This window comes from Meleagris gallopavo, chromosome 5, assembly GCF_905368555.1.
Source record: "Meleagris gallopavo chromosome 5, MGAL_WU_HG_1.1, whole genome shotgun sequence".
In the NCBI taxonomy this organism is placed as follows: Eukaryota; Metazoa; Chordata; class Aves; order Galliformes; family Phasianidae; genus Meleagris; species Meleagris gallopavo.
In genome coordinates, this window is record NC_139408.1 from 44,729,042 (window position 1) to 44,747,303 (window position 18,262).

General features: G+C 41.6%; 1 protein-coding gene across 1 annotated transcript in view; it reads right to left on the reverse strand.

The window, feature by feature from the left end:
* The window catches only part of ITPK1 (inositol-tetrakisphosphate 1-kinase), a 135,481-nt gene that overhangs the window by 63,602 nt on the left and 53,617 nt on the right, over nt 1-18,262 (reverse strand). Inside the window, exon 4 of the mRNA XM_085225530.1 lies at nt 2,705-2,830. Coding sequence (XP_085081656.1) covers nt 2,705-2,830 — 126 coding nt within the window. The remainder of the gene's footprint in view (nt 1-2,704; nt 2,831-18,262) is intronic.

Here is an 18,262-nt window from a genome sequence, read left to right on the forward strand (position 1 = left end):
TTGGAATTAGGCTAAGTGTCCAAAAGAGACTAATGTCATCATCACCAGTGACATGAAATGAAGATGAAAGTTTAGAGGAATCCTTAATGCACGAACACAATTCAACCTGTAGAGGAGACTGGAACGAGACAATGCTCTTTATCCTTAGGGTGCTTTTCACCCAAATTTATTTCCTTATGCAGTTCAACTGTTAGCTGAACAAGTTCAACTGCGTGAACCCATTACATCAGGAGACAGTGAACTATTTCTTCAGTATGTGACATACCCAGATCTTATCCTTGCTTCTATCTGTATGCACCACTTGCACTTGGGAAAAAAATATAGAAAGTATGTATTATTGGGGAAAGAGATTTTCCAGTGATACAGCTGCTAGCTGATGAACAGTGCTGCAGACACCTTGAGGTTGTTCATACAACCCAGGTATGTATGCAATAAATTTACTTTCTACAACACTTGACACAAAATCCAAATTTCCAGTATTATCAGAATAAAATAATAAGCCCACTGCTAATTATCTTCATAGGACCACAGCACTATTTTTGTCTGAATACTGACATTTAACTAAATATTAATTAAAATTTCAATGTTCTTTACAAGAAATAGACTTCAGTTTATGAACAGAGGCATAGAAAGGCATCTTAGGATGTAAGGGTGGAGAGAACTAAGTTTCTGACTTGCAGTTTTGTTTTAGTATTTCTGTAAGGGAATGTTTGCTGCTCTTAGGCCATTGCATCTCTTTTCAGGTGATACTATTCTTTTGTGAGTGCTATCAAAAAGATACAAAAAGTAAGCCTCTGAACCAAAGAATAAACAAATATATAGCACTTATCTCTCACCAATCTCAGAATCTATCCCACAGACTCATTAGATAAAAAAAAAAAAATTCACTGAGATTTTCTAACTTAAGTAGGTTTAAAAACAAAGCTTCAATACTTAACCTACACAAAAATAATGAATTAATTTATTTAAGTACTAACAAAGATACACAGAATAACATCAAGGTACATTGTGATTACTTTAAGAAATTTATCAGGACAAGGCATTCAGCTTTAGCTGGTCCTTTTAGCTCTAACAGCATTCCACTCATGCAGCAGCTGCCACACCAAGAAGAGCACATTAAGTTCTCAGCCAAAGCCAAGGCTCTCATTGTAAAGTGCTCTGCCCCATTTCATACTGAACTTCACATTGGTGCTTAAGTGCAGCTTTAGGAAAATATATTCTCCAGACTTCATAGTGCTTCCTAAAGACTCCACTTAGATATTTGAAAAAGGAACAGCTTATGATCTTCAGTAATTAAATACATTAAATTCACTATCTGGAATTCTTATTAAAAATATTCAATATCCACTGATGAGTTCTTGCTCAATAATAAAAGAAACATGTTTCAGATACTAGTTGTATTGCTGTTCTCTAATGCTTGCACGAATTCCCTATCAACGTATTCTGCAGAGGACAAAGGAGGTAGCACAGCACTACACAGAGATGAGCTCTCTGAGCCCTGCTCAAACTGAGACCTTCAGGAATGCAATCAACAAAGTAAGGATCAGGAATCAGCAATCTCAGGAGTTTTTTATACAGCTGTGAGCAACTCAGCACAAATCCTTTTCCCTTTTTGGGTATTATTTTTTCCCATCAATACAACGTGTCTATTACGAAGGCAAATTAGTTAACATTGGAAAGAGGGAAAGACTGTGAGCTTTAGCAGAAGGTCCCTGAAGTTCATCTCTTCATATCCTGCTTTGGGCATTTGAAATTTCAAGTGCTGGGGGATGTGGATGCCCAAGGTACTCAGTGAAAATCATACATTCTTCAGAGAAATGTTATCAGAGGGCCAGACCCACAAGTGTATCTCCTGTGTGAGTTTGAATAACAGACAGATGGGAGGAAGCAGAGAAGTTTTCTAGCTAAAACAAAGAGAATATTTTCTCCATTAAGTACAACATTTCCTGCGTTATTAGAAGAACGTTAAGCAGAGCAAACAGTACATGATTTCCTAAGATAGCAAAGTTGTGAAAACTGCAGAATTTGTTTGAACTGTTCTTCCACTTGATAAAAGCATATTTCATAAATTTCAGAAAATATCTTACTCAAGTTCTCTGTGAAAAAAAAAGAACATGCCTTTGATCAAAACTATCCATCAGAAACATCACCTTTTAAAATGATTAATGCATCATCATTCATACTATGACAGGAATTATTTGGGAAAACAGTTGTCTGTACCACTGTGCCCTGCATACTTCTGACTTAACAATGTTAACTTGAGAGGAAAAAAAAAAAAAGCAAATCAGGATGCTATCAGAGGATGAAAATATTGATACTAGCCTTGATGTTACAGAATTTAGCATTCCAGTAAGTGGGAAAAATGGACAGGATTGGGTCAAATTATTTTTGTAGCTTCTGTCATAGAGAAACAATGTAAAGGACCCTGGAAGCACCTGTTCTTCATTGACTACACCAATGTTCTTGAAATGACATTCAAACATTTGGTGGGAAACAAGTTGTTGCTAAACTTACAGTGCAGAATGTAACCAGAGATGAAAGTTCACTTTAGGCTGACAAAATGGTGTTTTCTCAACTCTAGGGCTGGGCAGCAGTGTGCCAGAGACCTCTTTTCACCAAACATCATCAACTGCACAGAGAACAAATTGAATTTGCTGCACCACGATCATCCTCTTGCTTGAAATGCTATGGAAGAACCACATACCTGGAACCTCTGTACCAACTCCAGTGACTGGCTGTCATTCTGGTCTGCTTCAAGGATGACATCTGTCAGTTTATGTATGATCACATCCAAAGGGCCCTGGTCTTCAATGGGTTTGGTGAGGTCAAGCTGAAAAGAAAAAAAAAAAGAAAAAAAAAAGAGAAAACTTTTATCAGTATATGGAGGCTTCAATGCCCAAGGTGCTGCCATCACACAGGGTATTTGCGTTACACACTGCCTTTATTTTGACATGTTATCCAAATCCCTGACAACTGATACTTCATTGGATGCCAGGAAACTTTACTCGGATATTTATTTCTCAGCAGCGTACACCTAATTCCATGAAAAGGCAGTAAAATTGCTGCCAAGCACCCTTCCTCCAAAGGTCTTCCTGTGCTTCTTCTCCACCTTGAGACAGTACTTCCTTTTTTGCTCTCCTCCCTGTCCTTACACATATATGCAATGCAAAAAGATTGAGCCAACAAAAATTATCACCACTAACACCTCTCATGCCCTTTGCCCTTTGAGTCTGCACAGAACAGCACTTAGGATGGTCCTAAAGTAACACAAGAGCAAGTGATTCAGGATCTCTGCAAATTCCTCTGCTGCAGGGAGAGCTACCCAAGTGGGAGGAGTGCTGCTCCCTGAGCACAGCCTATGCCATTTAGCAGGATGCTGGGGAGGGAAACACATATTGAGGATGGGGTTGGCAGAAACTCAACTCCAGCCAGTGTAGCTGACACAACATTAGTGGCAATGTGTCACAGGGCTGGGTCCTGCAGTACCAAGACAGTTTGGGGAGCATTCAGTTTGGTCTTCACTGTCTCATTGCCTTGGACTTTGTCTTATACAGTTTCCCATCCCATGCTTTAAGGAAGGTAACAATGAGACAGGATGAACAGAGCTCAAGCACCAGTAAAACCAAAGCAATAGAAACTTTGTAGCCTTTTAATAATATGCCAGTTGCTAATCTCACTGATCTTTGTAGCTGAACTGGTTTTCTTCTTTAGGCACTCTGACCTGGGCTAGGCTTGAGCAAAATAAATGGAGTCAAACTGAGACACGACGACTATTCTTCCAGAGACCATCTCTGCTTGCATTTTACAATCTACTACTGCTGCCAGCTGTACACTGAGGCTCTTGTACTATCTCTGAAGTACTCACGTAGATCCCAATGCAACTAGAAAATAAGGCACATCTTTGGAGGAGAGCAACAGACTCCCCTTGCATGTGAACAGCAGAGGCTCCCTGCAAAGATGACGTATAAGCAAGGACAAACAGAGCCAATGGGGCTGCTCAACGGGTCATGAGCTGCAGGTGAGCAGCCTGCAAAAGGGTGGCTGTGCTGAACCTATATTTCAATTCCTCCAACAGCGCAGCAAGAAGACTGAATGCAGACATAAGCATCTGCAGAATCAAGACAAAATGAAGTGAAATGCAGCTTAGCTCAGGATGGGGAAGGAGAGGATCTGTTGCAAAAAAGTTCCAGAAAATTAGTTAATAGCTTTAAAAGAAATGTCAGATGACCCAACTACTTTTCCTGAGCTTTTTTCATCTGCCTATCACATCTGGAAGGAAACAGTAAAACAAGGGATCCATTTAACTGGGTCAGAAGGTTCCCAGTTGCCAAGATTAAAAAAAGAAAAAAAAGTGAATCCATTTTCAGGACTTGCACTTTCAAAAACAGTGAGAAGCAAGTAAGTATTGGAATTTGGTTATCCTACCACGTTCTTATGGCATTGCAGCTACAATCTGCAGAGAAATGTTAACAACCAAGAAAACAGTCCTTCCTTTCAGCCTTGACCCAGGAATAGAAGCAGCCTTCAAGGCACACAGCAGGCATTTTCAGCACAGTGTTTCCCAGAAACATAAGACATCTGGGCAAGATAACTTCCTTGCTACAACTGTGTCAGCTAAAACCAATGGACACATTATTCTGAACACAATAAACAAAACACACCTATCAAGATCTGCACAGGCAAACAAGAAAGTGTTAAAAAGTGCCCTGTAACAGCGCTCTGCCTCCTGTTTTGTGAATAAAACAATCCAGGAATGGCAGCACGCTTGAGCAGCTGCTCCTGGGCCGTTCAATGAATGCTTAAGTGGCTCAGCAAGGGCAGCAGGTACATTTCAGCCACACAAACCTTCAAAATTTGATCCAGCATTTTGTGGATTGGAGGATCAAACCGTTCACAAGAACAAGTTCTCTGTGTTCTGGGCCGCGCTGTGGAAAGCAAATATTTCTGAGCCGCGCAGAATTTGGAAGTGTTCCACCTTCCTTTTATATACCAAGGAAAAAGAAGTTAAAGAAAAAAGGGGGAAGAAAAAAAAAAAAAAAAACTTGGAAGGGGAAAAAAAGAGGCCTTTTCAAGTGGAATATCGGACCCAATCACAAGTCAGTGAAAGTACAGTGCAAAATTTCTGCTGGCCCTCTGCTGAGACAAACACTGATTCATTGTTCGTCATCAGCTGGAATTTGAGCCCTCCTACCCTCCTACTTCCCCTCTCTTTCAGCATCTCTCTCCAAACATCTTTGCATTTAACATGATTACCCAAAGGTTTGTTTTCGAACAGAACTAACACCATAGCAACAGAAGTGAGAGCAAAGATTTATCAGCACCAGTTTGAAAAAAAGATAGAAATAAAAACTATGGCCATGGTGCACTTTATTCTGCAAAGTACACTACGGTCTGTATTGCCTACTCTGCTTTTTCAAAAACAGAATTAGGAAGAAACTTGAGTATTGGTTTCATGCCATTGTTACTTACCACCAAAACCAGCAGAGATCAGGTGAATGACATGAAAGACAGTATCAAAGCTATAGGTTATGTCTGGAAAATTGCAGATACGAGGTGTATACAAATCCGTATAGGGAAGAAAGCAATCACTAGATAAATGCCCTCATCATCAGTCTGCTCACCTTCCAACAGAAAGACTGGCTGGGAGTTAACAAGCACTCTATGCTATAGAAACTTCATAGCTCCCCTCTAGTCTCCCCAGAGCATCCACCAACAAGCAAGTTATGCACACACGGTTCCTTCTCTTCCCACTCCAAGCACACAGCCAATACATTTTCCCAAATCATTACACAGTAAGGGGGAAAAAAAAGTTTATTTCCATTAAGAACAGTTTGTTTAAAGCTTTGGGGTTGTTTTTCTCCAGAACACTGGCAGGTCATTTATACTATGGGGAAGGAATGGATGCCTGACAGCGTGCCACTGCTCTCCAGTGGTCCCAAGAGCAGTCCAGCACACACACACTTCTAGAAGCAGAGTTTAAAGATAAAACTAGGTCTGAGTGAAAAAAAGCGAGCTACATTCACTCACTGTCAAACAAACAAACTGCAAACACCGGATTTAAAAACAAAAACAAAACACAAAAAACAAACATTTATCTAAATGATTAAAAGTAAGCAAGTATTCTTTATTTGACTCAGAGTTTCCATGTTCATGCTACAATCAACTGTATTTCAGAATCTGGCTCACAGGATAACTTTTTTAAAGCTCTTTTGCAGAAATAATTTTTGCATTATTATTCGCATGAAATGAAATCTTAATACCATCCCGGTCTCCAAATTGAAAACAAAATCTGTCCCCTGCTGCATCCCTGAGGAATTTACAACACATTTCTAGACTTCCATTTATCTTCATTTTTTCTCTTATTATATTTCTATTAAAAAATAAAATCTCTTCTTTAAGCATTCTGTTCCCAGATTCCACACAACTAACAAACTGCACTCACCAGAATGCTGCACTAAGTTATGGCTTTGGTTTGGCTTTTATTTGATCTCCTGCTAAGAAAAGCTATGTGTATTCCTCTGCAGCAGCCTCTTTTTGTTGCAGGGGGAAAAAAATCTCATGGAAATTTCACCTGAAGGAGGTGAATGAAGATAAGAAGAAATCACCAGAGACAAAAGGTTTGTTTTGAGCCTTCTCAATAGGCAGACAGAAGACCAAATCATCAGACATTATTCCAAGTACAAGAAAGTTTAAATGCAACAAAAGGGAAAAATTCATGGAATTTTCTCTCCCTTCTAACAGAGATCCATCAATGCTCTGCAAGACGTTTTCAGAAATCAGTCCAAAAGTCTCTGTGTGGTTATCTAACCATTTCCTGGCACTGAATTCTGCTGTGAACCAGACATACCGCACCAGCCTGACTTGACCTCTCTGCTCCCTGACTCCTGAGGCTGTAAATGGAGTTTTCTACACCATCTTCTGTAGCTTGCTATTCAAATACTGAGTTAAGGTTGCACTGATCCCAAAACATGTGGAATTTATTTCAAACTTAAGTCAGTTTCTTAAACTCCACCAAATGTACACCTTCAGGCTAGTAATCACCTTCTTCTGCTGAGGTAAATTTCTACCCTGTATTATGTATTATCATAAGTTATATCGAAACACCTGCAAAACAAAGCCTTTAAGATTCTCCCATTCTTTCCTTTTCCTGCACACCAGTGCTGCACAAGTCAGGCTGAAAAACAGTCCTGAGCTCTGGGTTGGAAAGCCAAATCTTCAGAAAGTTGAAAACTGACAGCTGATCTATCAGTATGCTGTTCTCTCCCCAAAAGCTCAGAGACGAAAGCCTCTAAAAATACCTTAAGAATTTTAGAGAGGGAAGGGAGGAAACAAAAATCAGTAGTGTCAAGTTCACTGTTTTTCCTTATAAGAAGAAAAAGCAACAAAAATACACAGGATAGTCTAATTACAGGAGATAAAGTGCTCTACCATTTGCAAGGTGCTGGGATAGAAGCCAGGGAAATGGCTGTGCATTTCTAACCACACACATGAGATGTGGACACAGCCTGGGGCAGGAACCCAGACCCAGCTGGAGGCCTGCTCTCTGCTCACACACACAGGTAGCTCAGCCTGGTGTGCGGGAGCTGCCCCAGTCTGGCCCTCTGCCATGCTGGCACTCTCACAGGCTCTGTGGCCAGACAGGGACAGGCGGCCCATGGGACTCCATACCAAAGCCCATGGAAGGTGACAAAGCACATACATCATGAGGAAAGACATTGTGTTATCTGGAAGATGAAGAACAGGTATTCCCACCGATATACAGGCTTTCTGCACCTCCTCAAATATTTACATATTAAAACTAAATAAATATTAAAACTTTTAAATATTTAAGAGTTCCTCCTCCTCTATCTGGCCAAACAAGGAAATGACCTCTGCTGTCCCTGCACAACGCTTACTGCTGCATCTGGGGCCAGAGAACAGTGAGCACAAATCTGTAAGGCAGAACTGCCAGCTCTGGTCCATTGCCTAGGGCAAACACAATTCCAGCAATCAAAGGCTGCAGGGAACAAGCCAAAAGCTCTCTAGCAGGATCTATTTTCTCTGTCCCTCACCATCCTTCTGCAGTGCTATGAACCTGAGCACCGTGCTGCAGTAGCAATCTTGGACAGGAAATGTTGCAGTGAGGAGACTTCCCCAGCTCCCCTACTACCTCTCACTCTGACAACGTAGCAGCACCAACAGCAGCTGTCACAGCAGAGAGGAACTTTCCTAAGAAGGAAGGAAACTTAGCTCAAAAATACCGCACATTTTTGTTACCCTTCTCAGAACCAAGGAAGCTTAAGACCTGCCGCAGAGCTTACCTTTCTGCCACTGCAGCATGTTAACTCTGCAGGCTCCCTGCTGTTATTCTGCCCAGCTTGGTTCTAAGAGTATCATGAAAGGAAAGGGCAGCGGCCCCCACACTGAGACATGCTTTCACAGCCCCAGCTGCCAGCTCCATCCCAAGTAGCAGGATGCACCTGAAGGTGAGGAGCAGCGCAGAGTAAGCGATGAACCCTACTGGGTTCCCATTTTCTCAGATACTGAAATGCTAACACCAGAGGAGAAGGTTCCAGGTTTAACAGATGGTTTCTCTGCATTTTGTGTCACTGATGCCAGAGCTGGTTTCTTTGCATTCTGTTTGGCACAAGTTGCCAGAGAGTAGGTGCAGCAGCTCTGCATGTTTCCAGGAGACAGACACGGCCACTGCCCTGGAGACAGGTAAGGCCTCGAGGAAGTCTGAGAAAAGAGAAGCTGCACTCTAGATAATGAGAGAAATCTCAGAGATATTTTTTGTTATTATTATTTTATACTGCAAGTACTAATATACATGGACATAATTTATGGATGAGTTCTCTAACTACTATGAAAAATCAACAGTACCCATATACCAAAGGCCAGCCTGGCTGGGACCCTGGGTAGCCTGGTCTAACACAAGATGTCCCTGTTAAGGTCCCTTTCAACTCAAGCCATCCTATGATTCTGTGATTCAGGGCAGTCACTCAGCTCACCAGGATAACAGCATCTCCTCGCTGCAGCCTCCTTGGCATCCTTCCCACAGGGGCAAGCAGCCAGCAAGCATTGCTCTGGGCTGTGCAATACAAGTGACAGAGTCATGGCTCCTCGTCAGCCTGCAGAACACTGGGAAAAGTGACTCCTTTCTTCCTCCTCAATGCTCTGATGCCGCTCTATGAACCTCAGCTGAGCATTACTTTCCTATTAGCACTAATGTTTGTCCCTGTTAGTGCCAATGTTCATCCTTTCACCATCTAACAGAAGAAATAGCATGCTTGGTCTATGGATAAAGTTCTTCACAATACAAATCTGCTTTCCAGAAAAGTGTATTTCTTTTCCATTTTAACTAAGTATATAACTTTGTAACTATACTGTTTTTGACTTTGAGCCCTGCAAAGAAAAAAAATATCAAGAAAGGAAAATAAACCTTGGCTTGGCTCATCTCCTCCTTTTAGGTACAGTATTTTGGCACTTGCTGAAAGTTCTTTCCAGAACTTGCAAGGATTCAGAAACAGCTATTTCTGAGCATGATACTACACTGCAAGCTCATGTCCCATTAGAGTAGAACTACAGTAAGCGGACTTTAGTCAGCAAGTGGTTAAGCAGCTCAGCCCTGTCCATGGACATGGTCTGAAAGGCAATCGTTGATTTTCAGCACTGCAGGAAGAATAATCAATGTTACTCAAATCCAAAAAAAGCCTCTTGCCAAGGGTTTCTTCTGAGGTCATAAATACCCTTGTGGATTAGGAAGGGCAACAGAACAAATCCAGAGATTAGCAGAGGAGAAAAGTTGAACAGAAAATGTGTGACACAGGGGGATTAGTGCTCCAAAGAAGAAAAGCAAGTTATAGAAAAACAAAATCCTGAGTAGAATTCACAGTAAGCATAACCTGCTGCTAAGACTGCTTTGCTTTATTTTCTGTACCTGTCAAAAATATGTTGTTCACATAGAGCTTATTAAAAGACTCTACAGGTGATCCCAATGGAAGAAGAAGGTATGGGAAAATTAGAGTGATTCAGAAAATGTCTATTTCCTTCCTAAACTTTCTGAACTGGCAAATGAGATCCAGAAAGACAGGAAGACTTCACAGGGAAAGTTTTTAATGTTTCTTTCAGTGAACTGGGTCAGTTCTAGTCCATTACTGAGCTGACAGCTCTATTAATCAATCATGTGGGAAAGCAGGCACTGCAGAAGGAACGGAAGGGAAATGCCATCCTCAGAGAATGCCCAAGTTAACCCAGAACACAGAAATACTGCAGCCCTGCAGGCAGCACAGCCTGAATAAGCAAGGGGAGGGCTGCGGGGGCAGCTCTCTGAAGCTTTGGTGCTTAATTATAGTACTGGATAAACATTCAAAACATCAAGATTGGACATCACTGCAAATATTTTTTATTTATTTATTTTTTATTCTTTGTAACTACTGGATACAGACAAAGTTAAAACGAAGGAAAAGTGTACTTCTGAATGTTTCTCTTGGACCCATGTAAACAAGCACTGCATAACTTCCCTCCTTTTGGCAGTGAGATTAGTAAGTAGAAAAGCTGATCTGCACAGAAACATACACCAGGAAGCGTGGCTACCATCCTTTATCCTTAGGGCTGAGGAAACCCAGCAACACCAGTTTTGTGGTGTTGCTAACCGGGCTGGATCGCGAGGAGGTTGGCAACATCCTTGTCAACCAGCACTGACAGAAGGTGCTCCTGGGTGCAGGGCTGCATCTCCGGGAGATCACCAATGTCTGCTATGATCCTCCTCTAAAGCTCCTGCTGGTGAGCATGAAGCACATTCAGGCCTCTGCCAGCCTCTTCTGTGAATAACCAGCACGAGAATATCTGTTTTTCTGGGGGCATTTCCCACCCTAAAAAGGCTCTGGATGATGCAGAGTTGAAGGTGAATGCACCCAGCACACATTTAAGCCAGCCTGCTCATCATTTTGCTGAATTTAAGTGGTCTTTGTTGCGCTTACAGAATTTAACTACATGTGGCTGAGAGCAGTAACTGGCAGGGTAGAAAGTTCTCACGCTTGTTATTTGCCCCCTGCCCAAGGTAATTAGGATCTGTTCTGCAAAAAAATGAAACAAAATTGAAACACATTACTCTCGGCGTGCTCCTTCATCCAAACACATTCTGAAACACTGTTCAGGAGTTCTATGTGCCTAGTAGATGTTCACACAACAGCATAAAACAGAAATGGAGGAAGTACACTGAAATACAACAGGGATAAAAAACAGCTTTAAGAGAGTATCTAAAGGGAAAATAAAAATAGGTAATGCTATGTTTAAATAAGGAGAAGCCTTGCTCAAGCTGATCTACATCATATATCTAAGCTGCAGGAGCAGAAACCAGAAGAGAGACTGGAAGAGACTGCAAGATTCCTGTCCATCCTGTTCCAGAGATTATTATTTATGGGAGAATGAAGTTGCCTTTCAATCACAAAATATTACTTCAGCTTGAAACCACGGCTCCCAGTGAGACAAAATGATGGAACTATTCCTTCTAATGATGAATTTAATTTGAAACGAACATTTCATTTTGAAACAAACATAATCATACGTTTACAAAGGTAAAGCAGCCCCCAGATTTTTCAAATTGAGGAAGATGACCATGGCTGGAGATCACAGCCATGATGGGTCATTGCACTGCTAAGAAGATACAGGACAAAGGAGCAGAGGGTGGAGCCAGGAGAAAGAGGCTGGGACACGAGAGAGGCTCTAACATGAGGAAGAGGGAAGTAGCAGGGCTCACACATTGCTTCAGAAAACTCCCTGGCATGGAGGATGTGACCACAGCAGTTAATGATCAAGAGTTCACGCTTTTCAGCAACTGTGAGGCCTCCCTGCTTTTGCTTTCTCCCAACATCTTTTACAGGTGAACTGTCTTCCAACACTGCACCTGTGCAAAATGTATGGAGAACAACTGGCACACACAGAACATTTGGGGTCAAACTTCCATTAAACAAGAATGATAAGTCCTGCTATGCAGTGTTGAGAAGGTTGGACAATCTCATAGCATTATTTAACTGTAGCCAGATATTAATGGCAAACAAAACTGTATAATTTGAAGAGATTTGCTCACAAAACTCAGGAGAACAAACACTAGTTCTGAGGGTATGGTCTGGGTATTCCTGAGCAGGAATAACTAACATGAAATTTGCTAATAGAAATACTCGATCAAGATGGTTAAGCTTAAATTACAGGATAAAAGGGTGTATTAGCCAAGCATTTTTCATGATCTCGGGATGACAAATTGATAAATTAAGGGAAGTAATTAGCAAAGACAGTTGAGCTGTGAAAAACTCAAGGATCTGAATGTAAGAGGCTAAACATTTCCTGCATATATATGAAATAGTGAAATTTAGGAAATACGTAAAGAAAGAAAGGAAAATACAGAACTCCTGTTCAGTAAGTGAAGGTTTATATTAGAAACAGGAATGGCACCAAATTTTATTCTGATACTTTGCTTCCATTTTCAGCAAGAGTAACAATGCTGACTGGGAGCAAAGGCAGCAGCAAAGACAGGTACAGAGACACCAGTGGGTACCTCCAGTCAAAACCAGAAGTCAGAATGAGATCATCTCACCTAAGTTTATACAGTCAATAACTGTATAATACATTTTAAGCTTCTAAAAGTGGTCAAATACCTTGAGGTTTTAAATTCATCTAGCTTGCTTTAGACTCCTAGGACAATAGGAATTGCACCTGAAATGTGCACAACCAGAGAAGCCTGGCTGAATTCAGCCTGGCACAGCTGTCAGCTGCCTCTGAAGAGCACAAGCATGCTGAGGTCAGGGGAAGGCATCCCTCTTCTATAATTGGACACTTACAAATAATAATAACAAAAAACACTCTAGAAAACAAAATCCAATTAACCTAAGCATGGCATATGAAATCACAAGATGGCAATATAAGGGTTCCAAATAACTGTATCCATTACAGAATGCTTCCCAACTGTTAAGTACTTGGGAAAGAGGAGAATGAGGGGAAAAAAGATAGCTATGGACTATACAGCTGACCTACTATTACATAAGCTTTTCAACACATCAGAAGATGTAGGAAAACAATCACATCTCCAGAGGTAAATAAATAAAATTAAGCAAACAAACATGGTGAAGCATGGCACAGATCTACAAAAGATGGGTCAGGGCTCTCTCGCTATGTGACCACTGATCCTGTAGACATAAAAAATTCAGCAAAGTTCATCTTTCAGACTACAGTGAAGAATGCCATTAGGCAAACCAGAGAAAGATAAGGACTAACAGAAGAACAAGAAGCTGAAAGGGGAGCTAAATACAAGACGACAACTGCTTGTAGCAAAGCAAACCAGAGAGGTATGCACCCTCGGCATTCCTAGAGCACTAGTCTTGTGACCATTTTATTTAATACCTTCATTAGCGGCCTTAAGCACAATAAGTAGATTACTGACAGACCTTAATAATTACCCAGAAATGTAAGTGACACCACCAGTTAGAAAGAAGAACAATGCAGAAAGGTGAATAAAAAAAATGGGACAAATGGTACAAATACAAAATGAAAAACTGCACATAGTTGGGCTAATGATTAAAAAATAAACAATCTGACCTTTTCTCAGGGCAAGATGTGAGCATCATGGCTGACATAGGTCAGTGGCAAAGATAAATCCAATTCCACCAAGATCCAGTGTACACTGGATGAGCTTTGTAAAAGGTAAGTTAAAATACCTTGTATTACTGAGATCCCAAATGGAACAACTGCGCACAGAATAGGTCATTCATGTCCAGACATAAAAAACAAAAATGAAACTAAATGCTTAAGAATTCAACCAAGCATTAAAATATATGTCTGTTCATATGTATAATATTTATCTCTTGGAGGCTAGGGGATGGGGAAGGAAGAACTCATCTAGAGTCTAGAAACTCTCTTCTGCACTTCATTCCCATGATCACGGGACTTAAAAACTGCATAGCAGCACTCAAGCTAATAAAGATTCTTAGAGCATTACTCACTTTCTGGTAAGAAAATGCTTACCAATCATAAACAGGACTGCACCTAAATGCTGATCTACTTTATCCTCTGAGCTTGTGTTCTGGGGCATGCAATATGACAAAGAAATCAACTATCCAGGAACACATGATCCAGGAGCTCCATAAAGATTCTTCTAGGAACAAAAGGAGAAAGAGGTGCAGAAGAGGAGATCAAGTGGAAAAGCCTCAAGTTTCAAATTATTCACTCAACCTCACATTTCACTTCCATTATAAATGGAGTGCTAAGTGAGTAGCACACGAGTGAGAGGGAAAAAAAAAAAAAGACCATCAGAAATCAGAAAAAAAAAGACCATTCAGGGGAAGCAGGTGAAGAGGAACTTTGTCACCTAGCCATAAAAGAAGTCTGGCACCCTCCATAACCCCGAGTTCTCTCCACATCCATCTTGAAGTCTTCCTCAACAGATGGAGAAAGCCTCACTGGACTTCTACAAGCATGCAGCAGGTTTTGTGTTTTTTTTCCTCCTTACAATGGGTGCTCTGACTTAAAGGTAAATCAACCACATGAAATTAGGTCACAATTTAATTTTAATTAGTTAATAACAGTTTCACGTACCATCTACCAAGCCTGTCATCTGATTGTTGGAGCCTTAAAATGACACTGCCCGCCCTCTACTATTCATTTTCTTTTCCCCTTTCACTGTTTGAAAGGCTCAGATGAACAGGAAAATGACTTCCTATTCAGGAAAGATAGTGAATGCAGTGGTAATTAAATGGGCTAAAAAAGAACAGCTGAAATTGTACTTCTTATTCTTCACTCAACTGTTTTTACAGGAGTTTCAGATGTTCCTGTCACAGCACAGGGTAAAACATCCTCCAAAAATTCTATTGATTGCTGATACGTCTTCAACAGATGCTAAATCCAAGGCTTAGCATTTTTTAACAGGCGAATATAGGAAGAGAAAATAAGAACAATGCTAGAGCGTGAAAAGCCTGTCTGCGTAGCTTACAACCTCACAACAGAGAATACCAGATAAAATTATAGAAGTTCTCTTGTGATAACTTAGTTATCAAAGCACGACGGCATGCATGCTCTGATCCTAAGCCACTTATCTTGATGGTCAACCAAGTGTCTGTCAAGGCATCTAACAAATTCCTACCTCCCTCCAGTCAATCAGAACTGATGATGTTTCACTTGTTCTCACTTTCTTCCCTTCTCCCGCTTTTGAACAGGCATAGTTCCAGACTCATTCCTGATATCATCCTGGCATCTCTTCTCCAGTACTTTCCCCAGGCAGAATCCATTCTGCAGACAACAGGCAGGACTCAGCCCCTCCCCTATTTCTGCTTTCTACTTCTGTCTCACCGCTGCTTTTGCTCTCTCGAAGTTGCCACCTTTTGTCATTCTCTAAATAGTATCACCATTGCCAGGACCACATTTAGAAGACATCATATTTCTCAAGCTCTTACCCTCTTGCAATCCAGATGTTGCAGATTTCTTTTGTCTCTTATCATTTCTTCTAGATCAGAGGGAAACCCTCCTGTGCTCACCTTCAATACTCTCAAGCTTATTATCTTCCACCTCTCATTCAGAAAGCTAACTTCCACTGGTCACAACTTCAAATACCCTCACTGCCTTTACATTCTTTACATATCTCCACTTCCACTTCTGAGAAGTTCTTCATAGGCATTTACAGAGCTTTATCATTATTAGACTTGATATTCTTTCTTCCAATTCCTACTTTGCCATGCTGACTACAAAACTTCTGCTATTTCAACTTCCCTATTTCAGAAACAACCAAAATAAAAGATTCAAGATAACCAAGACTGTCCTGCATTGCTCCCTTGCCTTCTATAACCTGTCAGTCGTCTCTTGCCTCACACAATGCATTCTGCAAGGATGCTTTTTTCCCTTGTCACATTTGTGAAGAACCCACCAGACTGGCTGCCAAAGCACAACAAAGGCTTTGAATCACTGGGTCCCACAAGCCTGCGTTCCCCTGCCATTTCTCCAGAGGGCTGCCTGACTCCATCTGCTGGCCCCACCACAGACAAGCATTCAGAGTCCAGGACCATCAGCAATGGCAGCAAAGCCCCCGAGCTCCAGATGTACCAAGTACTGATTCCATGCAGGCAACATAATGATACAAACTGTTGTTCTTTTGCACATATTAACTCCTGGCTAAATTCAAGCCTTTGATGTGCTTCCATGCTTGCTGCCCTCCCTTATATTTGGAATAGGGTTAATTAATCCCACAGAGAAATACACATTGATGCAACACTGAACCTAAATTAATGTGGCTACACAGCTTCCAGATGGTCAGCAAAGAGACTAAACCACTACAGGCACAGTAAGATTAACAGGGGCCAGGTGAGCAGAGTGGCATCTCACCTAAAATTAGAAATCTGATCAGGAAGAAAGTTGCTCATAATAAAAAATTAAACATGTATAAACACATTTCACATATTCATACATGTTTTCTTTCTCTTCTCCCTTGAACTAGTTAACTTTTCCTTATGGTATGCCAGGGAAGAAGCTCCACACATTGCTACTCCAACCCACCTTCTGATACTCAAAATTTCAGCTGGGCTTCACGTATTTCCCCCTGGCCTATTCCCACCAGTGCAGCCTCTCAGTGCCCAGAGGACGTGCCTACATTTTGGGGAGGAAAAAGGAAGCTAAAATCCTTATAGTGCATCTAACAGACACAGCTTCATATTCAGAAGTGCTCTCAGACACTGGTCCTTTGGCCAGAACACCAACACGAGCTCCTCCTGCTCCTGTCCCATGTACAAGAGCCAAGCACAATGGCACAGGCTGTCATCTCCCAGTTATCTGAGCAGGAAAAACTGAGACCACACATTTCACAGACGGCACCACTTGTACAACCAGACATCTTTACATTTAACTGAAAAAAAGCCTGTGTGATGACAAGATCCTTTCCGTGTGTTTCCTGAAGGACTGTTAGGTCTCCACTGTTAGTCTCACTGTTAGCAAAATATCCTGAAACCTTTTGGGCACAAGTATGCGTGAAATTTCCAAATGAATAAATGCTTTTCTTATTAAAAATAAAGAAGTGAACAAGCTTTCCATTTTCATTTATGGCAAGATTTACATAGGGATATGCTTCAGAAAACTTCAGGGAAAATATACATAATGAGGATTTTAATGGACCGTGCTGGGAAAACAAACAAACAAACAAAAATGGTAATTCACACTCTTCGCATCTCCTGACTTACTGCACCTGTTCAGTTCACCAGTGTGAAAAGCTGAATTAACAACTTCAGATGCCCAACAAGCAGAGCTCCTGCAGAAGAAGTTTGCCCAGCACATCGCAGCAGGAGTTGGGAGGCAATTGGGAGAGGCTGCATCCTGAGCCCCTGCAGTGATTCCTGCAGCAGACCAGCACCAGAGCGCTGTCCAATTCCTGATTCGAGTTACCAGAGGGAACCCAAAAAAGCACATCTGGATCCTCCAACCATCACTGCGCTTTTCATTGCTTCATGCTTCCCTGCAAGTACCCTATGTTTCTCCCATCCCTCTGGCAGGTGAGGATCTCTTTATCCCCAGAACCCTGACCATGGCCCTCCACTGCTGGGCAGGAAGCACAGAGGTGCATGACCCAGCTGGCCCCAGTGGAGGGAATGCTGCCATGGCTCCCATTGTTCCTCTGCATCTGCTGCTGGGAGGAAATAATCTACTTGTCTGGGCTGGAACGGGGAATGTTGGAGAACTATGAATCAGAAATCTGCTTGTGTCAGTTTCCTAAACTTCAGCCATATGTTGTGTTAGTAAAGGATTTTTTTTTCCATGGTTGTGCAAATAAATAGCAAATTACCATCATTTTTCCTCCCTATTTCCTCCTATTTGCACAGTGGCAAACAGGCGTAGTAGAGAAAGGCTGGGACCTACACAGCAGAGGTAGACTTTCCTCCTGTCTTTGATGCACAACTACAGCTGTAAGCAAGCTTTAATGCATACGAGACCTTCACCGCAACGAAAATCATGCTGCCACACAACAGGAAGTGCTGCCGGATCCACAGGCATGTGTTGAATTGCTGAACTCCAGGCCAAGTCCTCAGGAAAACACACAAACCAGGAACAATGGAGGTGTTCTCCAAGCTGCGGCTGTAGGCACTGGGAGTGTCCTTCAGCTCTGAGATTGCAGTCTCATAAATACTTAAGCACAACGGTGGGAAGTGATTTGTGAAAGAGAGGACTGTTAGGGACTGATTGGAGTGGGTTTGGCTGGGGCAGAGTCAGTTTTCTCCACAATAGCCTGCATGTTAATGCATTACACTGGTGATCA